The following is a 25,000-nucleotide window of genomic DNA, read 5'->3' on the forward strand; positions in this document are numbered from 1 at the left end:
TTTTCATGGATTCCCTAAAAATGGATGAGAAATCATTTTCCAAAAGCAAAAGTACAAACGAGTTTCCACACACATGCACACAAAGAAGCTCCTTGAAGCCATGGACTGATGGAGACCCGAAAGCGCAAGACAACGGTCGATGACAGGTCACGTGACTCCTAAGTTTTCACAGGATACAGGATATCGACCCATCATATCTTCATGGATTATTCAGCTACTGCATCACGTGACACAAGAATGTCAGTAGAGAGGTTCTGCTATACGTGAAACGTAGAGAAATCACGTAGAGAGCAGGTGCCTGGGTTAGAGTCTACGGCTTCGCGTGTTTTGGGTTCAGATTTCTACGCGGAGATGAGGTTCTCTACGTTGTGGCACACGCAGAGAAAATGCGTACGGATCTGCAGGGTAGCATTCGAGTGCAGGCAGAAAACTGCCAAATATGGAAGGGGAAATTCCCAGTACACATCCCACGTGACTTCTCTACGTGAAACGTAGAGCAGAACTGGATTTCTTTAATTACGGGAACGTGAAGAGAGTTCGCGTGATTCTTTGCATCGCGTTCCCGAAACGTAGAGCAGAACCTCCCTATTATCAATAAGCATTCCAACAGTGTGATACGTATACAAATTTAATAATAGTGTGCGGAGATAGTTTTCTCTTCTTTTGGCCGAGGATTAATTTATGGAAGAAAAAAAGTACCAAGGAACTACAAGTTACGCTATAATGTCCACTAACACCACCAGTTACTAAACAATCAGCTCATGCGATAACATTGCACGACACTGACCAACGGTACTGCCGTTCTACAACTAACTGGCTAGCAGCTCTAGCACATCTTGGATGCGCGGCACTCCAACAGCCTTCCAACTTGGAAGGTTCAAAGTTATAGAAATAAGCAGGGAAAGGTGAGCGCAACCAAGATAAGCACGAGCTGAAAGTCTCAGCTGTGATGGACGTAGGTGGATGTTCATGCATGTCGATGACGATACTGGCAAGACCATTGGACAATACGGTCTAAACTACGATTCAAGGAGCTGAGAGCTTGCTGTGATGCGTAGGATATGGAGGTGTACGGGTGGAGCATTCGGGAATTCAGTTTAAAAATATCCAGTTTAACTAGAAGAAACATTAGAAAGCATAACACACAACCGGCCCAATGCTTACCTGTACACGTCAGATTTTTCCGTGTAGCTGTTTTTGCTGAGCGTCTCCGGAGCCCTCCACCTGTCCGTCCCTACACCACACGTCATGCCAACACGTGATGGTAGCTGTGAGGCCGTGAAACGGTCATGTGACCTGCTCTCTGTGTCTCCTCCTTCATGAGATACGTCTTGGTGGCTAGTCGTACTGGTGTTGATCAGTTGTGCAGATGGCGAGGGCTTCACATTGTGCAGGAGCGGGATTGTGACGTCATCCGTCTCGCTGGAGTCCGACGTGTCTGTGGACGTCATTATGCTGGGTGTTTTGGGCAATCTCTCCCCTTCCCCAATAGCTGTCGTGCCATCTGCAACTGTAGCATTGTCTGATGTAGCATTCCGTTCAGCTGCAGTATGGTCATCCTGGCTTGGTTGTGCCTGGTCGTCACGTTCCACAAGAGAAAGGTATCTGGTGAACTCCAAGTCTCCGATTTTCACCACCCACTTGTCACTGACCAATAGGTTTGAACTCTTTAGATCACGGTGAATCTGTGGGGGACTGGAGCTATGCAGATATCGCATACCACGAGCGATGTCCAGAGCAAATCGCAGTTGATCGTTTGTTTCTATGTGAACTTTTGGATCATGCAGATTATCGTAGAGTGAGCCTCGCCGCAAGTACTCCATCACCAAGAATGGGCAACCGTCTGCATTGTCCTGACCAGCACCGAGGAAGATGACAACGTTCATATGGCGTAAGGATCGCAGGGTCTCGGCCTCCTCCAGAAATACATCATACGGTGAACCACGCCATCGTGTTTGGTTGAAGCGCTTGGGAAGTTTCTTTACTACCACTTCCATATCACTCAGTTGGGCACGATACACCTTGCTGATTGTACCAGAAGCAATTCGCTTGCCAATGGTCAAGTCTATCCATCGAAGTCGCGCTCCCCGGTTCAATTCTGCAAGTTTTTTCTGAGTAATTCGCAGATCGTGGTGTTTGGCCTGGAGCTCTCTCTCCGTTTTTCGCAAGTCGCGGCGTTTTCTGGTAAATTTTACTAGGAATACTATAAGTAAAACAAGTACGGAAGAGAAAATAACGGCTGCCAACTGAGAGAGGTAAACGGTTGGTGTCCGACAGTTATCATCAGGGAGATATCCGAATTTGCACTTGCAATTCATCTTGTTCCCCTGGTCCACCAAACATTCACCATGGCCGTGACAGAAGCTGTCAGTGCATATCGTCGTACACTGTGCGGCTCCAGGACCTGACGTCGTCGAGTCGCCTGGGCATTTCTTGCATTGCTGTGGAATGGTGGCCGAGTAGTACCCTTGAGGGCATGGCTGACAGGAATCGTACTCAGTTCGCTCGTAGCCAACAGGACAATATTGGCCTTTCCGCAGTCGTAGGAAGTTCAGTGACTCGACTGGTTGCACATTTCTGAAACCTGAGAAGATATATTCCCCGATAACATGATGGTTGAAAATGGTGAAGTTGAAATATGAAATGACCTTAACTGTGGTGTCTGCGATGAATTGTAATAGGAGTGCTTCTATTGCTGTGTTTTCCCCATAATTTGAGTACACCAATCCGCCGAGGAGCAAGAAGGAATCGTTTGTGTAACGTGAAAGGGAATGGCTCGTGCGCATATAAATTGGACGTGACAAAGTGATGCGTTTAAGTGAGATGAAAGACAGGTTCTTGATAGTCATAACCAACAGATGATCTGTCATTTGTAGGAATGTTTCACCAGCACCACTTCCTGTCGAATTATCATTATCTATGCAATACCCACCAAACATAATGACGTCATCGTTGTAGAGTGTCGCAGAATGGTGTGAGCATTGGGGTAGTCGTTCCCCAACAACATTCTTAGTGAGTTCAATCCATTCTCCAGTGCATGATCGCTCGCTTGTGATCTTTAAAATCCATAAATCTCCGAAAATTCTCTCTGACCCGGCACTTCCGCCTTGAATTATCATGCCATCTGGCTTGTACGGAAATGCCACGTGGCCACCTCGTGGCAATGGCATGGACTGGGCATGGGATGTAGGTGTGATGAAGCGTTGCCAGGAAACAGAGAAGTCTTGAGCCAAGGGGTCGTAATGGGTTAGCATGCACCAAGTCATATTAGTATATGTGAAGGTACCAGTCACCCCATAGTATCCTCCGTAGAGTACCGCTATGGATTCACCAAGTGAAGTGAGTGTGTGGGAGGAGTGTCTCGTCAGATCAGGGCTCGGAGACACTTGACTGGCAGAGATTCGAGAATAAACCACCCCTAGCCCTAGGTTCCAAACAACGCCTGAATACTTGCTAGAAGGCCTCGAAAACCTTTCATCCTCTCGCGATGTTGTGTCGTAGCACGTTCCACCCACAAATAAGAAGCGGTTGGTGCTGCCTTGGTGACCCGGACCAGCCACAGTAGCACTGGTGATGCATCCCTGAAAACCCGGGAATAGTATTCTTATATTTTTGGTAAACACAGGTGTGATCATCAGCTGTGACGTATTTCTCGCGGGATGTATCTCCTTGCCGACAGTAAACGTTTTCGTTGTTTCCGTATTGTAAAACACGATGAAGAACTTGTCGACAGCGCCCGTACAAAGCGAAAAATAGAACATGATAGTTGGGAAGAAAGCTTTTACACCTTGCACATCTCCTTTCAATTCGCAATGAATGTGGCGTTCTGCTCCGATTGGCAGCGTGCACAGATACAGTTGTAAAGGACCGTATGGCACCCTTACCACAACAATCAGTGTTCTGTATTCACTGAGATAAGCAGCCTCTCTTTCATTGTAATAATACGACATCATATCTGGACGACTCAATGTTGTGTCATTGGGTAGAGAATCAGATGAAAATTCAAGCCAGACATCCTTATGAATATTGTAGATCCAGAAGTCGTTCAATAGGTGTAGCTTAGTGAAGTTGGAAACAGATTCCACTCCACCATAGAGCAACAGGTGTGAATCGTTGAGATTGATAAGAGTAGGGTTAGATCTGGGACTTGGACATGGACTGTGTTTGGACTTAGGTGATGATCCTTCCCATCGCACAGGTGCTGATGTGTTTAATGTATTGATAGTTAGTCGGAAGACGCCCGTGGAGAAGCGGAGACATTCACTTTTGCTTGCGTTATCGCAATGTGATCCGCCATAGGATAGGAGTGTGAATGTTGTTGATGACGTCATGGTTCGTACAGTGACCAGACCTGGTGAAAATGCCCATGGGACGTTCACACCAACTACAGACAGCACACTGGTCGTCGCGGTAGTACCATCGTAAATAACAATGAACTTCGCACACTCAGCTGCCCCGAAACCATAGAAAATCAACTTGCGTCTGTCCGGTGATACCGTTACGCCTGGCTGAATGGACCGTTTGCATTGGCATCTCTTCTGATCACGGCTGGAATGAATGAAGAAAGTTTTATTCTTCCAACTTTTAAGCTTGGTGTTTGTGTCAAGATATACACCGACAATAGAGCAGTTGGAGTTATCAGCGTGAGGGAGGCCAAAGGTGACAATCATTTCCTTGGGGTCATTGTGAACATTGTCCTTGATAAACACAGTCACCTTCGGTGTGAATGCTGGCCTTAGAGGGTCACCTACCTCAGGGTACTTATGAACGTTGTACAATAGAAGGGTAGTGCTTGGTTCTGCAGACATAGCTGTTAGGGATTCAGGTAACGGATCAGGTTCAGCTCTTCCACTTGCCATGCATAGCATCACCAGTACACACAACACTGCAATCATGGCAGGCTGCACGTCCATACCTGAGTCTTCCTCACCAGGTCTAGGTATGTGTTTATTGATGATGATGACGACGCCTTCAAACGTGTGAGATGTAGATCCACAGTAAAAAGCTTTGTTCCTTGCGGGATTCGGCAATTCAAGGCGATATTCGGAAAATCGTGGTCTTCTCAGGGAGTTACACTGAGCTGCAATGGATCACGTAATCCAGTGTCTACTTCTAAAGTATTTCTAAACTGCTCTAATTGTCTGTATCTTCAGGTCACTGGGCAGAATTCGGATCATATTACTGAACTGACTGCCCAGCGCTAGACACAAAACTATTTCTGACCACCTGCGACAGGTTCTACCTGAAAGACTTGTGGAAGTGGAGTAGGCATTTGTATTTGTCACTTTTCTTATCCTATCCCAGCTTCCTATGCAATCACACTGCACATGTGTCCGCTGCGCACTTCGAGCGAGTAGCCCGTTGTATGCTTTACTGTCTGCTTGTGCGTGAAACGCAAAGTTACGGCAATACATTTTCATTTCGCTTCTGTTCGCGTACGTATTCAGCATATGACCTGAATAAACCCATCACAGTGTACGCTGTAGTCTCTATAGTCACATGTGCGTGCATGACTTCTACATCCGTGTGCCAGGAATGAATGACCCACAACGCATACCAACTGTTAGCATCTGATAATGTCTAGATCGGAGTGCACAGCAGCACGTTTCCTGTTGTCTATACACGCACATTGTACACGATACTGTATGAAGTGACAGAGGAAGCATTGGCTTTTGAAGTGTGAAGAACGTGTTGAATGGTCCCTACTGCGATAACCACTCTACCAAAAATTGAATTGTATTCTGTTTGGTTGATTAATACGGTGGTAATGGCCATATCAGGCGGTGGATAGAACATGCCTACTGCAGAGTGGCAAGTCAAACCCAGCCAAGTGTATCTCAAGCGTCAATCTACCACTTTCATAATTATGGTCTTACTCACATGGTAGTATTACCATAATCATTTTTTGATGTTGTGTTCTAATCATTCGCCATGCCCTAGCCCTGTCAATTGTATTCTGTTTGCCCGTAAAAGAGGTCTTTGTCCAGATGAAAGGTGAGGCCATCATGATTCTGAAGCAATGGATAACCGGTGTTGATTTCATAACAGCTACTTTCTATCACCTATAGTCTCAACATTCGTACTTGTAGAATCAAGAATAGAACATTCAGAGCTGGGGAACGATCCAGAAATCCTCATCTAAAAAAACCACTGAATTATACGCTGAATGCAATCTTCACATGACTGCAAGTTCAGTCATGAATCATGATGGTCAGTGGAAGAGCTGATAGCATCAAAGAAAAGCTGTGCAATTTACACGTGTACATGTACCAGCATACTAGCGGAGAGGCCAGGCTGCTACAATTTGCATTTTGCATTTCGAGACAATAGAGCTAGAATCAATTTTGCAGCAACTATGGGATGATTCGGAAACAAATGGCAGCAAATCTAGGTTAGAACCGCAGTTGACCAATGGGTGCTATAATACTCAAGAGATTACTATTCGGAGGGTCATGACGGTACTGCAACACGTATCACACAATAAACAAAACAAGGAAGAAACAACATACCCCCCCCCCCCTCAATACATCTAGGAAACTGTAGAAAGATGGAGTAGCAGAACATTTTAAAAGAATTTGGAAACAAACATGAATTCACCTATTCTGGTGGGAAGCGCTCTATTCAAAATTTAATATTAATATTGTACAAGACAATACCTGCACGGACGCGTTTACCAGCGTCAATACGTTATAACAGTGAAACAGGCTGGGGGTGTGGGCCATCTCGAATAGCAACAAAAGAGAACATAAAATGATGAGAACTTGACACTACATTATACTCTGGCCATCCAAGACTTCCAAAGCTTCGATCTCTTGAACAATCTTCTGGAAGGATGGCCGGTCACGTGCTACGTCGCTCATGCATTTCTCAGCCAGATGACGGTACGGGTAGGGAGTGGTAGGAGGGAAGACTGGCGTGTTGCCATCCAGGATCTCTTGATGGATGTACTCCGAGCAGGTCAGGTGTGCGTAGGGAAGTTGACGTGTGGAGATCTCCCACAAGACTACACCGAAGCTGCAGCCCGGCAAAAGAGAAAATATCCACACATTATATTCATCTTTTTCATGGAATCCCTAAAATGGATGAGAAATCTTTTCCAAAAGCAAAAGGACAAACGAATCCCCGCCCACACACGCACAAAGAAGCTCTTTGAAGCCAAGGAGACGCGAAAGCGCAAGACAACAGTCGATGACAGGTCACGTGACTCCGAATTGATGAGTTTTCACAGGATCTGTAGGAGAAAGTCTTCAGTGTACAATCATCTGGTAGCTAATCCTGATTGTTGCAATTCGTATTCCGACTCTTCTTTCACTGTATTGTGCCGTGGTCGTCATGGTTATGGACTACAGTTAAAGGTTTTGGAAGCCATTCACTATCTAGCCCAGCGATAATAGTTAGTGACGAGCTAGGTCTGATTAGACAGCCGCAGTTGCATCGCTCAACGCCCCAGCCAAGATGGGAGTCCAAAATTGTGGAACGGTACTGAAGTACCTGATGGTGTTTTACACCGCTTTTCAACTTCTTGTTCTTCATCCTGGGTATTCATGATTGTGGTGCTCGGCTTCGGCATCTACGCGCGAATCAAGCAGGGCGACTACGATTCGGCGCTGGTCATTATTGACGCTGGCACGTCGCAGTGGGAGAGCTTCGGCTCGCTGTGCATCGCCGTCGGCGTGTTCATCGCCCTGCTGGGCGGACCCGGCTGCATCGGCGCTGGCAAAGAGCACCGCGACTGCCTGGTGTTCTTCACCATCTTGGTTGCTCTGATCTTCATTCCGGAAGTGGCCGCCGGCGGTCTTGGCCACCACTATCGTGGAAAGCTCGACGATAAGATCAACATGAACCTAAACAAGACACTTAATGAGTACGTAGATGACCAGAAGATGAGCGTGAACGGCAGCAAGATCATCACCAGCTGGGACAATGTCCAGCACACGTTCAAGTGCTGCGCTATCCACGGGCCTGCGGATTACAAAAATCGTGGCGGCACAACCCCGGCATCGTGCAACGCGGACAAGGACACGATCAAGGGCTTGTACCAGCAGGGTTGCAAAGAGAAAGTCTTCGATGCGTTCACCGACCACTGGAAGGAATGGGCCGGCGCAGTTGTGGGTATAGCCGTAGTGCAGCTTCTGGCCATCGTCTTCGCCCTCCTGCTCATCCGAGAGATGGGCAGGGGTGACAGCTACACCGTTGTATTACGAGCCATCTCCGCTCGCTAGGAACGCCTTACGGCCAGGTCAGGGCTCGCTAAGCACGTAGCGGCTGCAGCTTTAGCTGATTAAGGGGCTTGATTTTGAACTTCTAGGAAAGGTTTGGCGTTTGGTGAGGAAAGCGTCTTTCGAGCCCACCAAGTCACAGGCTATGACTGCTACCCTCCGACGCACTGACCTAGACCTACCCCAAATCCTGTTTGGTGGTACCCCTGTACCGGAGGAAACCAGCATATCACTGCTTGGTGTTCGATTTGACTCCAAATTGTCCTTCGCTAGTCACCTCAGGACCGTGACCATTCGCGCCCAGCAGCGCCTCGCCTTTCTCCGACGAGCGGCCCACATTCTAACACAAGCTGGCCGAACGACTGTCTACAAGGCATTCGTGAGGCCCCTGATGGAGTATGCCCCGCTTGTGTGGATGGGCGCGCCAGCCAGCCACATCCAACGTCTGGATAATGTTCAACGCCGCGCACTGTGCATCATTGGCCCTGGTGCAATTCTCCCCAGTCTGGCTGTCCGCCGGACTGTTGCTGCTCTCTCGTGCATGTACAAATTGCATTTCATCACTGGTCCTCCTCAGCTACTTGCTGTATTGCCACCGCATCGCGTTTCTCCAGCCAACCCCAGAACCAGGAACGAGCACAATAATGCCACTAGCCACGCCTATCAACTGTCAGACACGCTCCCTGTCTCAGCTCCAACCGTCGTGAAGTGGTCGTTCCCGTACTGCTGTATTGGCGCGTGGAACTCCCTTCCCGACAGGCTGCTGTCGCAGCGCCCACACAAAATACGTTTTCAGTCATTCAAGACAAAGGTTTACCGACACCTGAGAGACAGCAACTGGTACTGGGCAACAGATTCCCTGTAATTTTTCGAGCTAGCCGGACCCGCTAATCCGCGTACCTGGCCTTGCTCAGAGTGCTCAGCTGTGTTTTGCATACATGAAAAAACTTGTTATGATTCTTTTCTTTTCTCTGTTTATTCTTTTATAGGCGTTTCACACTCACGTCTTTATTCGCGTCTTCGTCTTCGTTGCCTAGGCGATCCCGGGAATCCCCAAAACGTGAGCTGAAGACTTCAAAACGCAGACGCGGCCCTATGGGCAGAGTCTTCGGCCACGTCTTCGTCTTTTTTGTCGTCTTGAACTCTTGTCTGGCCTAACCGCATGCGCAGAGATCTTGGCGGGGAAATTTAAAGGGGAAGTCCGGTGAAAAATTTAAATTTCACAGTCCGTAGAGTTCGAGTCGCTGAGTCGAATGGTCTTTGTCCGAGGAGGCTGCGGCTTATGGTTCGTCAGATACGCCCAATCGAACATGTGCGAATTTGAGCGCGCATCACCCAGATCCAGGTGATGACGTCACAGCGTGCAGCCAGGTAGCCACACCATCTAGTTGTGTACAAAAATGGCCATATTCGGAGCGCGTTCGATTGGGGAACTGTTTGTCGCAGCTTCTTCGGACCAAGACCATTCGATTCAGTGTTACAAACACTACATACCCTGTGATTTTCAGCTCGGTAAACTTCGAGGTTATACCATATTTTAGCCGTTTCCGAGTTGGACTTTTTCCGTCAGCCTCTACGCGCGCTGTGCGCTGCGTGCATGCAGTGCGTGCAGTGTGTTATCTAGCTGTGGTGCAGTCAACAAACTCATCACAGACGGAACTACTCCCGCACTGCCGTGCTGGGTACCGGTAGTATCTACAACAAGACTCGAGTCACAACTGACACAAGACTCAGAAAACTAGTCAACACACGGACTTGTCATGTACTACACTCGTATCAGTCGTATTGTACAGTCATGTAGTCAGAGAACGTGCGTTTCTCCTTGCCGGTGCCGGTGATTGTGCTTTGAGAAAGAAAATTTTAGTTTTCCGCTCCTGCCTCATTATTTTATGCTACAGCGATGAGTGCACAACCGTGACAAGTGACAAAACAGGGAACAGCTCCCGGACCTAGAACTGTCAGATTCCATAGCGTTGCGAGCGAAGAGTCGTGCTCGTGGTTCAAAGAGCCTGCACTGTTCTCCAAATGAGTAGTCCGAAATATTCCAAGTTCGCACCAAAACATCACCATGTGGCAGGCCACTGGAGTCTAAGCGAATCTAATCGGTATGGAACAACATTTAGAGCACTCGCATCACTCTTCTCCATTTTGGCGACCCTGCTCTCCAGCGATCTGATAATTCATCAGCCTCGTCTGCAATAGCTGCTGCTTCTTCATCAGTCGGAAACTCAGTAACTCTTGACGGGCCCGCGCGGCCATTTCTTCAGCTGAATACCGAGGTTCTCAGCCCCAGACCGAACTCATGAAGGTCAGCCATGGCTGCATCCTCACTCTCACAAGGAGTTACAGGTCTTCGGGGTCGCTTGCACCACCTAATATCAGTCGCCAAATCATTTGAAATAGCACTGACACTATTGCTTTCACGCACTCCTTTTGACCTAGCTGCACGCTATGACGTTGCAGAGGGTGTGGCGCGGCCGCATGACGTCATGGCGCAGCCCCCGAAACTCAGTTTTTCAAACGGAAATATCTCGAGAACGCTTTGTCGGAGACACGTGGGACCAACACCATTCGACTCAGCGCCCGAAACTCTACCAACCCTGAAATTTAAATTTTTCACCGGACTTCCCCTTTAAACTAGTTAAAGTGAGCATGCAACCTGCTAGCTGCATCTGTCAAAAGAATTTTCTTCTTCCGTTCCGTTCTCTTCGACTTTGACATAGAGGTTCCGTTCTTTTCTTTTCATACCGGTGCCTTTGTTCGTACCTTCACCTTCACCATGACGAAAACGTTTGATAATGAGGCCGAGGCTTGCCTGTTGCGGATTTGGTGCCAGATTTACGCTTCCAATGTGGATCGGGAAGCAATTGCCCAAGGCCACGCCACAAAAGCAAAAGGAAGAGCCGAAGCACGCGTGCTTCCATCGCAGGGCGTAATATTCTTCACCTGCAAAAGCGAAAATAATGATGACCACAAAACTAAAACTGAGAACTGTTTGGTCTTCCTCGAGGCTGGCTGGTACATGGTGTGGAAACTACAGAACTGCCCTATAACCAGGCGTGGACTATCAAAATGGGTGCCTTATTATTTTCTAAATAATCTACGTGGAGATAATAATTTTAATATAGCTATGAATAGGATGAAGGCCGCAGACATCACGCAACTACGTTACTTGTTCGACATGTATTTACTGTGTATTTTATAACAAAAATATTATTGAAAACCCATAATCGATTTTCTTGTTCCTATCATCAGTGGGAAAAATACGGAACTAAGGATACAACCAAAGAAACTGAAGTTAAGTACTGTAAATAGAAATGTGTTAGAAATAACAACAAAATACAAGTGCAATAAAACCACTAGAGGAAACGCAAAAACAAAAAGGTAACAAGATTACGTAACCAAAGGCGAGAAGGCGCTAAATGAAGTGTCAACCTACGAATACAACTTCAGTGCAACAACGTGCTCCTTCTGCTTACACAAAACAGGCTTATGAATACGTATACAGACTGCCTCAAGGACTTTCAACTGTTGGACATGTTGGACATAACCTTTTTGCGTTTCCTCTAGTGGTTTTATTGCACTTGTATTTTGTTGTTATTTCTAACACATTTCTATTTACAGTACTTAAATTCAGTTTCTTTGGTTGTATCCTTAGTTCCGTATTTTTCCCACTGATGATAGGAACAAGAAAATCAATTATGGGTTTTCAATAATATTTTTGTTATAAAATACACAGTAAATACATGTCGAACAAGTAACGTAGTTGCGTGATGTCTGCGGCCTTCATCCTATTCATAGCTATATTAAAATTATTATTTTCTGTTTTAGCTTTTTTGTTTTACACTTCTTTGTGCGAGTTTCGTATCAGATCTATTGAAAAAGTTCATACGTTTTGGTTGATGGAATTGACATGTACATGGTACATCAGTCCAAACACTGATAATTTACGATCTCTTTTTATCTTGTTTTTATTTTTCTAAACACCAACCGGTACTTTTACCCATTCTACTTCCCCATAGCTAGATCTAGCTTCGCTTTACATTTCTGTTTCTTTTTCCTGGTGCGTGCTTGTGGCATTGAAGCCGAGACCTTTGGTCGTTGGAGCCCCTGCCCTGGAACCTCACCATCACTGCTGCCCAGTGCAGCCCCTACTCAGTACCTGTTTGTTTTTGTCCACATAATTATTTATTTTACCAGTTGGGTTTGTGAATAAAAGTTTTAAAAAACAACAACAACAACAACAACACCCCCCCCCCACACACACACACACGCACATACACACACACACACACACACACATGTACACATGTGCGTAAACTTGCGCGCTCATGCGGATATCCGAGGCGTCACCAAACTGGCCGCCTTCAAGTCAAGCGCTTTGCAACACATTCTTGCCTGCTTTTAGCTTTACGCCCATGTTTCTGTAGCTGTTCTGGAACTGCTCTATTTCGCCTTCAAGTCAAGCGCTTTGCAACACATTCTTGCTTGGTTTTAGGCTTGAAGGCGAAATAGAGCAGTTCCAGCACAGCTACAGAAACATGGGCGTAAAGCTAAAAGCAGGCAAGAATGTGTTGCAAAGCGCTTGACTTGAAGGCAGCCAGTTTGGTGACGCCTCGGATATCCGCATGAGCGCGCATGTTACCGCACATGTGTACATGTGTGTGTGTATGTGTGTGTGTGTGTGTGTGTGTGTGTGTGTGTGTATGTGTGTGTGTGTGTGTGTGTTGTTGTTGTTGTTTTTTTACTTTTATTCACAAACACAACTTCGCACACTCAGCTGCCCCAAAACCATAGAAAATCAACTACAGAGAAACCTCGTTAAGAAGAACACTGATAAGACAAATGTTTGCTTAAAATAAGAACTAGTATTCGTAACTCCATTGGATAAATCACTATGTATTCACTGAGTATAGCATACGGATAAGAAGAACTCCCGTTATTGCGAACAAATATCATCGGTCCCTTGATGTTCGTCCTAAAGAGGTTTGACTGTAATTACTTTCGTCTGTCCGGTGATGCCGTTACGCCTGGCTGAATTCACCGTTTGCATTTGCATCTCTCCTGATCGCGGCTGGAATGAATGAAGAAAGTTTTCTCCTTCCAACTTTTAAGCTTGTTGTTTGTGTCAAGATATGCACCGACAATAGAGCAGTTGGAGTTATCAGCGTGAGGGAGGCCAAAGGTTACAATCATTTCCTTGGGGTCATTGTGAACATTGTCCTTGATAAACACAGTCACTTTTGGTGTGAATGCAGGCCTGAGTGGTTTACCTCTCCTGTTCATGTTGTACAATAGAAGGGTAGTGCTTGGTTCTGCAGACATAGCTGTTAGGGGTTCAGGTAATGGATCAGGTTCAGCTCTTCCACTTTGCATAGCATCACCAGTACACACAACACTGCAATCATGGCAGACTGCATGCACGTCCATACCTGAGTCTTCCTCACCAGGTCTAGGTATGTGTTTAGTGATGATGATAATGATGATGACGCTGTCAAACGTGTCAGATGTAGATCCACTGTAAACAAAATACCTTTGTTCCTTGCGAGATTGGCAATTCAAGATGTTCGGAAAATTGTAGTCTTCTCAGGGAGTTAAACTGAGTTGCAATGGATCACGGAATCCAGTATCTACTTCTGAAGCATTTCTTCTAAACTACTCTAATTGTCTGTATCTTCAGGTCACTGCGGAGATGTAAGATCATTATTTCTGAACTGACTGCCCATCGCTAGACGCAAAACTATTTCTGACTACCTGCGACAGGTTCTACCTGACAGACTTGTGGAAGTGGAGTAGGCATTTGTATTTGTCACTTTTCTTATCCTATCCCAGCTTCCTATGCAATCACTGCACATGTGTCCGCTGGCCACTTGGAGCGAGTTGTCCGTTGTATGTCGTACCGTGGGACGACTGCTTGTGCGTGAAGTGCAAAGTTCCGGCAATACAGTTTGATTTCCCTTTTCTTCATGTGTGTGTATGCCCACGACAAGAACTGAGTAAACCATTCACAGTGTATCCTGTGCCTATGTAGTCTCTAAAGTCACTTGTGCGTGCACGATTTCTGCATCCTTGTGCCAGGAATGAATGGCCTACAACGCATACCAACTGTTAGCATCTGATCTTGTCTATTCCAGAGCGTGCATCAGCACATTTCCTGTTGTCTATAGACGAACATTGTAACATAAATGCTGCAGTGCGAAGTTACAGAGGAAGTGTGAAGAACGTGTTGAATGGTGAACGGTCTCTACTGCGATAACCAATTTACCAAAACTTTAAAAATTAGTTGAGTGGCGCTGGCATAATTATAGGATAGTACTAAGAGTCCATGAAACCCATGGTAGGACAAAAATAACAGAAGAAAACACACAGGGGAAAGGAAAATACATGTCATTCGCGAAGGGAGGGTCGCTGTGTCCTCCAAAGGCTAAAGCCCTTCACATGGCAATAAATACAACAGATATAAAGAATGCCAGAGGTCGTCCAATGACCAGATGGGTAGACAACATTAGGAATGACTTTTTACTTCTCAACATGTCTCTCTTTTGGAAACGGAGCAACTTGCATCAGACAGAACGCACTGGCTCGACGTTGTCGACAAGTGCATGACCCTCATTTGAGTTTTTTTCATATGAATATGGGTGCAGTATTATTATTTGAAGAAGAGGTTGGTGCGACTTCGGCAATGCTTGGGGAATTGTGTGTTGCTCCCTACATGGGAGCTCGCGCTTTTCCTGCCGACTTGAATTCTCACTTGACTGACTCACGACTGCCATCCAGAGCACTCGAGAAGTCCATCGAAACTTTCACTCGGCAAACCTGCAAGAAAGCACCACTCCCTGCTCAATACAAAGTGTTTCTGGGAATTCACCTCTCATCAGTTGAGCCTGAGTAGGGTGAGGAAAATTGTATTGAAGAGCACGACTTGTATAGTGCTCTCCAGACCAAATCATCACCAGCTATACATACTTACAGAGACGCTAAGTTTCCAGCGCGACAAACACCTTGTGAACACCAGATAGCAGCATGAGTCAGTGTCGCTCATGGAGGTGCTGAACAAACCCGGCTGAGAACCGTTGACCATTCACAACGGTGTTGCCTCCAAGCCAGCCAATTCGCAAGCCCGTGCTGGGGACAACAATGTGAAGAAGAGATTGGTGCTACTTCGGCGATACTTGGGGAATTACCGTATTTTCCGGGGTATAAGCCGCACCGGGGTATAAGCCGCACCCCCCTTTTTGAGGCAAAATATTGACTAAAAGTTGGTATTCGGAGTATAAGCCGCACCCACAAACCTAGATTTTTCACACTCATTGACAAATGGCCTTTCTACAAATTTATTATGGTTATGGAGCTAAATACCATGTTAGATCAGATTATGAAAAATAGAGTTCCCGTATACGCGTACCGTATGGTGTAGCCCACGCACTAAAACTAGTAAAAGTGCCGGGATAGCAACACAGGCGCGAAGCTGAGTCGAATGACATGTCACATGACGTCAGCATGCATACTGATGTATGCTAAGCATTCATTCGCGCAAGCATATTCGGTGTATAAGCCGCAGGGGCGATTTTGGTCCGATTTTTAGCGAAAAAAAGTGCGGCTTATACCCCGGAAAATACGGTATGTGTTGCTCCCTACGTGCATTATTTATTACTAAAAGAAGATAAGCTAAAACTAAAAGTACATGTATAAGAAGCTTTGTTCACGACCAGCACACAGTGTGAGTCATGCTTCGAATAGAAAAAAAACAGGTACCCCGAAAACTACCGAGGTGATCGGAAACAATACACCTCAGTCCTTGAAGCCGTTGAATCTGATGCCGAGATGGCAACAAACCTTGTAACCTTGTAACCAGTATCTGCCATTAGTCCACCCACCAATAGAACTACACGTAACTGGTACATGTTGTTTGGTTGACAGTATGTTACAAATACAAGGAAAAAACAAGTTGTTTCACACGACGTACGTTTCGCCGTATGGTTCGTGACGGCTCATCAGGTGTGCAATTTGATACTCGGATGTTGAGCCATAAATAAATGTAAAAGAGAAAAGGACATATGGATACGAGTTAAGAGTAACTCTCCATCACTGTAACATGATACTATAATTATACAGTCAGAAAGTGCAACAACTAGGCACAAAACTGACAGAGTACTGAGACATTCGACGTCCTGACAACTAACTTCAACACATCTCCGTAGCGCTAACCGACAGCCTTCTTGTTTTGTAGTCAACTAGTCCATCACAATGTCATGCATGAGGAGTACTGTAGGAGTTTGGCTTTCGGCTTGTACAATTCGTTTTCGCAAAGCTTCCCTTTCTTTACTTATCTTTGATATTTATGACCCACCCAAGTTGGGTGGTGTGCTGCTTTGCTGCTTCGAATTGAAGTTAGACCGCTTTGTCAAATATCGTACTGGTCTCGTCATCGTCCAGTAACAATCGACATTCTTTGTTCCGTTGGGACTATAGCTTTTGCTCGTTTTCGTTGCGCTTGCCTTCCCCTCTTTGGTCTTTCCATAACCTTGAACCTTCCAAGTTGGAAGGCTGTCGGTTAGCGCTACGGAGATGTGTTGAAGTTAGTTGTCAGGACGTCGAATGTCTCAGTACTCTGTCAGTTTTGTGCCTAGTTATTGCACTTTCTGACTGTATATAGTATCATGTTACAGTGATGGAGAGTTACTCTTAACTCGTATCCATATGTCCTTTTCTCTTTTTTATTTTACTACTCCTTGCTTATACTGTCGGCAGCAGCAAAAATAATAAGGTGAAATCTACATGACTGTACTGATGTAGCTGTGAGTGTGAGCTTTCACGACTTCCTCAGTTCCTGTTACACAACAGTCGCAGATCTACATGTACCGGTACTCGTACTAACGACACTCGATAGTCAGCTTTGGAGGTCCAGAAAGAAACAAGTCACCCACTGGCCTAGTCCTAGCTAGCATTCGTGTAAAGTAGCGTTAGCTACATTAGGTTGACGTGGTGCTAGCATGCTGCTTGCTGTGGCACAACATTACAATGAAATGGCTTCCTGTTTCCATTGCTTGGTCGTCTGCTGCGGAGGAGAATATTCTAACTTGAGTGCTTCGCCGCATTTTACTTGTCCTTTCTTCTCCAAACTAGTACAGGACCAATAGTTAGAAAGTGGCCATGTTGAAGAAGCACTAAACGGTACTTGTGTTCCTCGCGGTAAATTAGTGTCTAGTAAAAGCTCTGGACAGCTTCAACTCGTTTTTGTGCCAGAGTCGCAGAGTGTGCCAGAGGCGCAGGTGTTAGTTTCCGGCAACAACGGCTTAGTAGTACTGTCAATAGTTCTTTGTGCCCCGAGAGTGACCCATGCGTATCGTCGCTGAAGCCCCTGGACAACTCTCATACTCATAGGCAGCGTGCACTTCGTGGTCCTCCTGATGAACACAGCTATTAAATTTTGACGACTCAGTCATTATGATATCGACAGCACAGCTAAACCTGGCCGTCGACTTGTCATGGCGTAGCTACGTACAGTAAGCAGCTACTGCGCTATATGTAGTTCTGCGCCAGGGAGGAGAGTGTCTCATGGCGAAGCAAAGGAGTAACGCTGTTCTACAGCTACGCACGTTCAAGGCTAGCACCAGCAGATCTACTCAGTAGCGGAGTCGAGAGTGGGCTACTGCTGCCAGCACTTGTTTTCTCATCAGAACACAGGTACGTTCGTGTGCCGGACTGCTTTGACGTACACTGGAACTGTCTTGTTTTCATGATGACAGCATGTTACAAGCTAGGCGGAGGTCACTATGTTGTGTACGGAAAAAAGTGTTTCTGACTGCAACCATATTATATAAAACCGGTTGGTAGAGAAACATGCTGACATGGTGAAAACATGACAGAGTTTTCAGCAGCGCTCTGGCCCTCCAGAAGGACAATGTTGTCAAGTGTCCAAGAAAATTGTCACTCAGCATTTTGCATTGGAAGCTAAACACATGTGCGTGCACACTCCGCACCTTCATACACACACATAATTATGTCAGTACATAGCAGACTCAGCGGAGGACGTTCAGGTTGGTTGTAACTCTGAGTTTCATGCCGTAAGGCAATCATCAGACATGATTGCCTCGGATTTGTAATTATGTCCGTATGTAAATCTTTAAAGGCAAACATTGTAGTTGTTTGCTTGTGATGCGGGCAATCATGCGGCTTTGGTTAGAAGTTCAACAACAATGTGGATGTAGGATGGTACATGATCGATACTCAACAGCTCAACAACAAAAATTCTACATTTTCGATGAACAATGAACATTGCACACGATGGATGGCTCATGTCTACTGCAGAGTTGCAAGCAGAAACATTCATGATTTCAAAGCAATGCACAACTGGGGTAGATATTGTTGTGTTTTCAAGAAGAACCCTTTATTTTCCGTCCACAGCAGTGTATAAAGAAGCACATAAAAGGTGTGTGCGTGCGTGCATAGTGAGGGCACGTGCCTACTGGATGCGTGCACCGTGCAGACTACTGTACTCCTACAACAGATATCATCACAGCTACAGTTTAGCTCATATACCCTCATACGCTCAATGCAATCTTCACATGACTGCATGTTCAGTGGAAGAGCTGATAGCATCAAAGAAAAGCTGTGTAATGTACACTTGTACCAGCATACCAGCAGAGAGACCAGGCTGCTACAATTTGCAGTTAAAATGTCGAGACAATAGAGATAGAATCAATTTGGCAGCAACTACGGGATGATTCGGAAACAATTGGCAGCAACTAACGTTAAAACCACAGTTGATCAATGGGCAGAATAACACCCAAGAGATTACTATTCCGAGGGTCATGACGGCACTGCAATACGCATCACACAATAAACAAAACAAAGAAGAAACAACTTATCCCTCACACTACATTCAAGAAACTGTTGAAAGATGGAGTAGCAGAACATTTTAAAAGAATTTGGAAACAAACATGAATTCACCTATTCTCGTTGGAAGCGCTCTATTCAAAATTTAATATTAATATTGTACAAAATACCTGCACGGACGCGTTTACCAGCGTCAATACGTTATAACAGTGAAACAGGCTGGGGGTGTGAGCGATCTCGAATAGCACCAAAAGAGAACATAAAATGATGAGAACTTGACACTACATTATACTCTGGCCATCCAAGACTTGCAAAGCTTCGATCTCTTGAACAATCTTCTGGAAGGATGGCCGGTCACGTGCTACATCGCTCATGCATTTCTCAGCCAAGTGACGGTACGGGTAGGGAGTGGTAGGAGGGAAGACTGGCGTATTGCCATCCAGGATCTCTTGATGGATGTACTCCGAGCAGGTCAGGTGTGCGTAGGGAAGTTGACGTGTGGTGATCTCCCACAGGACTACACCGAAGCTGCAGCCCGGCAAAAGAGAAAATATTCACACATTATATTCATCTTTTTCATGGATTCCCTAAAGATGGATGAGAAATCATTTTCCAAAAGCAAAAGTACAAACGAGTTTCCGCACACATGCACACAAAGAAGCTCCTTGTAGCCATGGAGACCCGAAAGCGCAAGACAACAGTCGATGACAGGTCACGTGACTCCTAAATTTTCACAGGATCGTTACAGGATATCGACCCATATCTTCATGGATTATTCAGCTACTGCATCACGTGACACAACAATATCATTATCAATAAGCATTCCAACAGTGTGATACGTACCGTATTATCTCTAACACAGTCTCCAATAATAGAACACCTTGGGGCGGCATTCAAAAAATAAAGTGTTCAGTCTCCATTATAAGCACACTGTGTAAATTCATTATCTGTACCGGCAAAAAAACCCTGAAAAGGGGTATGTCTGACATTAGTTTGGCATGGCAACATGCCTCTGAAATGAGGTTGAAATAATAATGGAACAGTCTCCAATAAAGGAACGTCTCCATTAATAGCACGGGGCGGAGGTACATGTACATTGAAAAATAAAGGACCGTGCATATATTAGAGATAATATGGTATGCGGAGATAGTTTTCTCTTCTTTTGGCCGAGGATTAATTTATGGAAGAAAAAAGGACCAAGGAACTACAAGTTACGCTATAATGTCCACTAACACCACCAGTTACTAAACAATCAGCTCATGCGATAACATTGCACGACACTGACCAACGGTACTGACGTTCTACAACTAACTGGCTAGCAGCTTTAACACATCTTGGATGCGCGGCACTCCAACAGCCTTCCAACTTGGAAGGTTCTAAGTTATAGAAATAACATAAGCAGGGGAAGGTGAGTGCAACCAATATCAGCACGAGCTGAAAGTCTCAGCTGTGAAGGACGTAGGCGGATGGTCATGCATGTCGATGACGATACTGGCAAGACCAGTGGACAATACGGTCTAAACTACGATTCAAGGAGCTGAGAGCTTGCTGTGATGCGTGGGATATGGATGTGTACGGGTGGAGCATTCGGGAATTCAGTTTAAAAATATCCAGTTTAACTAGAAGAAACATTAGACAGCATAACACACAACCGGCCCAATGCTTACCTGTACACGTCAGATTTTTCCGTGTAGCTGTTTTTGCTGAGCGTCTCCGGAGCCCTCCACCTGTCCGTCCCTACACCACACGTCATGCCAACACGTGAAGGTAGCTGTGAGGCCGTGAAACGGTCACGTGACCTGCTCTCTGTGTCTCCTCCTTCACGAGATACGTCTTGGTGGCTAGTCGTACTGGTGTTTATCAGTTGTGCAGATGGCGAGGGCTTCACATTGTGCAGGAGCGGGATTGTGACGTCATCCGCGTCGCTCGAGTCCGACGTGTCTGTGGACGTCATTATGCTGGGTGTTTTGGGCAATCTCTCCCCTTCCCCAATAGCTGTCGTGCCATCTGCAACTGTAGTGTTGTCCGATGTAGCATTCCGTTCAGCTGCAGTATGGTCATCCTGGCTTGGTTGTGCCTGGTCGTCACGTTCCACAAGAGAAAGGTATCTGGTGAACTCCAAGTCTCCGATTTTCACCACCCACTTGTCACTGACCAATAGGTTTGAACTCTTTAGATCACGGTGAATCTGTGGGGGACTGGAGCTATGCAGATATCGCATACCACGAGCGATGTCCAGAGCAAATCGCAGTTGATCGTTTGGTTCTATGTAAACTTTCGGATCATGCAGATTATCGTAGAGTGAGCCTCGCCGCAAGTACTCCATCACCAAGAATGGGCAACCGTCTGCATTGTCCTGACCAGCACCGAGGAAGATGACTACGTTCATATGGCGTAAGGATCGCAGGGTTTCGGCCTCCTCCAGAAATACATCATACGGTGAACTACGCCATCTTGTTTGGTTGAAGCGCTTGGGAAGTTTCTTTACTACCACTTCCATATCACTCAGTTGGGCACGATACACCTTGCTGATTGTACCAGAAGCAATTCGCTTGCCAATGGTCAAGTCTATCCATCGAAGTCGCGCTCCTCGGTTCAATTCTGCAAGTTTTTTCTGAGTAATTCGCAGATCGTGGTGTTTGGCCTGGAGCTCCCTCTCCGTTTTGCGCAAGTCGCGGCGTTTTCTGGTAAACTTCACTAGGAATACAATAAGTAAAACAAGTACGGAAGAGAAAATAACGGCTGCCAACTGAGAGAGGTAAACGGTTGGTGTCCGACAGTTATCATCAGGAAGGTATCCAAATTTTCACTTGCAATTCATCTTGTTCCCCTGGTCCACCAAACATTCACCATGGCCGTGACAGAAGCTGTCAGTGCATATCGTCGTACACTCTGCGGCCCCAGGGCCTGACGTCCTCGAATCACCTGGGCATTTCTTGCATTGCTGTGGAATGGTGGCCGAGTGGTACCCTTGAGGGCATGGCTGACAGGAATCGTACTCAGTTCGCTCGTAGGCAACAGGACAATAGTGGCCTTTCTGCAGTCGTAGGAAGTTCAGTGACTCGGCGGGCGCCCAATTTCTGAAACCTGAGAAGATATATTCCCTGATAACATGATGGTTGAAAATGGTGAAGTTGAAATATGGAATGACCTTAACTGTGGTGTCTGCGATGAATTGTAATAGGAGTGCTTCTATTGCTGTGTGTTCCCCATCATTTGAGTACGCCAATCCGCCGAGGAGCAAGAAGGAATCATTTGTGTAACGTGAAAGGGAATGGCTCGTGCGCATATAAATTGGACGTGACAAAGTGATGCGTTTAAGTGATATGAAAGACAGGTTCTTGATAGTAATAACCAACAGATGATCTGTCATTTGTAGGGATGTTTCACCAGCACCACTTCCTGTCGAATTATCATTATCTATGCAATACCCACCAAACATAATGACGTCATCGTTGTAGAGTGTCGCAGAATGTTGTGAGCATTGGGGAAGTCGTTCCCCAACAACATTCTTAGTGAGTTCAATCCATTCTCCAGTGCATGATCGCTGGCTTGTGATCTTTAAAATCCATAAATCTCCGAAAATTCTCTCTGACCCGACACTTCCGCCTTGGATTATCATGCCATCTGGCTTGTACGGAAATGCCACGTGGCCACCTCGTGGTAATGGCATGGACTGGGATGTAGGTGTGACGAAGCGTTGCCAGGAGACAGAGAAGTCTTGAGCCAAGGGGTCGTAATGGGTTAGCATGCACCAAGTCATATTAGTATATGTGAAGGTACCAGTCACCCCATAGAATCCTCCGTAGAGTACCGCTATGGATTCACCAAGTGAAGTGAGTGTGTGGGAGGAGTGTCTCGTCAGATCAGGGCTCGGAGACACTTGACTGGCAGAGATTCGAGAATAAACCACCCCTAGCCCTAGGTTCCAAACAACGCCTGAATACTTGCTAGAAGGCCTCGAAAACCTTTCATCCTCTCGCGATGCTGTGTCGTAGCACGTTCCACCCACAAATAAGAAGCGGTTGGTGCTGCCTTGGCGACCCGAACGAGCCACAGGAGCACTGGTGATGCATCCCTGAAAACCCGGGAATTGTATTCTTATATTTTTGGTATACACAGGTGTGATCATCAGCTGTGACGTATTTCTCGCGGGATGTATCTCCTTGCCGACAGTAAACGTTTTCGTTGTTTCCGTATTGTAAAACACGATGAAGAACTTGTCGACAGCGCCCGAACAAAGCGAAAAATAGAACATGATAGTTGGGAAGAAAGCTTTTACACCTTGCACATCTCCTTTCAATTCGCAGTGAATGTGGCGTTCTGCTCCTATTGGCAGCGTACACAGATACAGTTGTAAAGGACCGTATGCCACACTTACCACAACAATCAGTGTTCTGTATTCACTGAGATAAGCAGCCTCTCTTTCAGTGTAATAAGACGACATCATATCTGGACGACTCAATGATGTGTCATTGGGTAGAGAATCAGATGAAACTTCAAGCCAGACATCCTTATGAATATTGTAGATCCAGAAGTCGTTCAATAGTCGTAGCTCAGTGAAGTTGGAAACAGATTCCACTCCACCATAGAGCAACAGGTGTGAATCGTTGAGATTGATAAGAGTAGGGTTAGATCTGTGACTTGGACATGGACTATGTTTGGACTTTGGTGATGATCCTTCCCATCGCACAGGTGCTGATGTTTTTAATGTATCGATAGTTAGTCGGAAGATGCCCGTGGAGAAGCGGAGACATTCACTGTTGCTTGCGTTATCGCAATGTGATCCGCCATAGGATAGGAGTGTGAATATTGTTGATGACGTCCTGGTTCGTACAGTGACCAGACCTGGTGAAAATGCCCATGGGACGTTCACACCAACTACAGACAGCACACTGGTTGTCGCGGTAGTACCATCGTAAAGAACAATGAACTTCGCACACGCAGCTGCCCCGAAACCATAGAAAATCAACTTGCGTCTGTCCGGTGATGCCGTTACGCCTGGCTGAATTGACCGTTTGCATTGGCATTTTATCTGATCGCGGCTGGAATGAATGAAGAAAGTTTTCTTCTTCCAACTTTTAAGCTTGGTGTTTGTGTCAAGATATGCACCGACAATAGAGCAGTTGGAGTTATCAGCGTGAGGGAGGCCAAAGGTTACAATCATTTCCTTGGGGTCATTGTGAACATTGTCCTTGATAAACACAGTCACCTTCGGTGTGAATGCTGGCCTGAGAGGGTCACCTACCTCAGGGTATTTATCAACGTTGTACAATAGAAGGGTAGAGCTTGGTTCTGCAGACATAGCTGTTAGGGGTTCAGGTAACGGATCAGGTTCAGCTCTTCCACTTGCCATGCATAGCATCACCAGTACACACAACACTGCAATCATGGCAGACTGCACGTCCATACCTGAGTCTTCCTCACCAGGTCTAGGTATGTGTTTAGTGATGATGATGACGACGACGCCTTCAAACGTGTGAGATGTAGATCCACAGTAAAAAGCTTTGTTCCTTGCGGGATTCGGCAATTCAAGGCGATATTCGGAAAATCGTGGTCTTCTCAGGGAGTTAAACTGAGTTGCAATGGATCAAGTAATCCAGTATCTACTTCTAAAGTATTTCTAAACTGCTCTAATTGTCTGTATCTTCCGATCACTTGGCAGAATTCGGATCATATTTCTGAACTGACTGCCCAGCGCTAGACAAAACTATTTCTGAGTACCTGCGACAGGTTCTACCTGAAAGACTTGTGGAAGTGGAGTAGGCATATGTATTTGTCACTTTTCTTATCCTATCCCAGCTTCTTATGCAATCACACACTTCACATGTGTCCGCTGCCCACTTGGAGCGAGTTGGCCGTTGTATGCCGTACCGTGGGACGATTGCTTGTGCGTGAAGCGCAAAGTTCCGGCAATACAGTTTGATTTCCCTTTTCTTCAT

General features: G+C 45.9%; 3 protein-coding genes and 1 long non-coding RNA gene across 4 annotated transcripts in view; 1 reads left to right on the forward strand and 3 right to left on the reverse strand.

The window, feature by feature from the left end:
- LOC135825870 (uncharacterized) overlaps positions 1-3,611 on the reverse strand; it is a 5,613-nt gene extending 2,002 nt beyond the window's left edge. Inside the window, exon 1 of the mRNA XM_065338504.1 lies at positions 1,165-3,611. Coding sequence (XP_065194576.1) covers positions 1,165-3,266 — 2,102 coding nt within the window. The 5' untranslated portion in view covers positions 3,267-3,611. The remainder of the gene's footprint in view (positions 1-1,164) is intronic.
- Positions 3,612-6,327: 2,716 nt separating this feature from the next.
- LOC135825892 (uncharacterized) lies at positions 6,328-14,006 on the reverse strand. The gene is made up of 2 exons (XR_010555164.1): positions 13,652-14,006; positions 6,328-7,014 (listed from the first exon to the last, which is right to left on the reverse strand). It is a non-coding gene; the product is annotated as an uncharacterized LOC135825892 (long non-coding RNA).
- LOC135826167 (23 kDa integral membrane protein-like) lies at positions 7,505-8,222 on the forward strand (the record flags this gene model as incomplete). Its single annotated transcript, XM_065338799.1, is given in 2 exon segments — positions 7,505-7,540; positions 7,542-8,222. Coding segments are annotated over 2 exon segments (717 nt in total), but the record flags the coding sequence as incomplete, so codon positions are not given.
- A 3,904-nt stretch (positions 14,007-17,910) lies between the features above and the next one.
- Positions 17,911-24,868, reverse strand: LOC135825917 (probable serine/threonine-protein kinase drkC). Its single transcript, XM_065338555.1, has 2 exons — positions 20,726-24,868; positions 17,911-19,586 (listed from the first exon to the last, which is right to left on the reverse strand). Exons 1-2 carry the CDS (start codon positions 21,556-21,558, stop codon positions 19,340-19,342), a joined length of 1,080 nt encoding a protein of 359 aa, XP_065194627.1. The 5' UTR covers positions 21,559-24,868; the 3' UTR covers positions 17,911-19,339.
- Between the last annotated feature and the right edge of the window lie 132 nt (positions 24,869-25,000).

Source organism: Sycon ciliatum, chromosome 10, assembly GCF_964019385.1.
Source record: "Sycon ciliatum chromosome 10, ocSycCili1.1, whole genome shotgun sequence".
Classification (NCBI taxonomy): Eukaryota; Metazoa; Porifera; class Calcarea; order Leucosolenida; family Sycettidae; genus Sycon; species Sycon ciliatum.

What these genes read in the sequence shown, in the direction of transcription:
- LOC135825917 (XM_065338555.1), bottom strand. Translation starts at nt 21,558, where the DNA reads ATGGAAGTGGTAGTAAAGAAACTTCCCAAGCGCTTCAACCAAACAAGA. An exon ending in GAAAAATCTGACGTGTACAG is followed by an intron (nt 19,587 to 20,725) that starts GTAAGCATTGGG and finishes GCCGGGCTGCAG; the next exon opens with CTTCGGTGTAGTCCTGTGGG.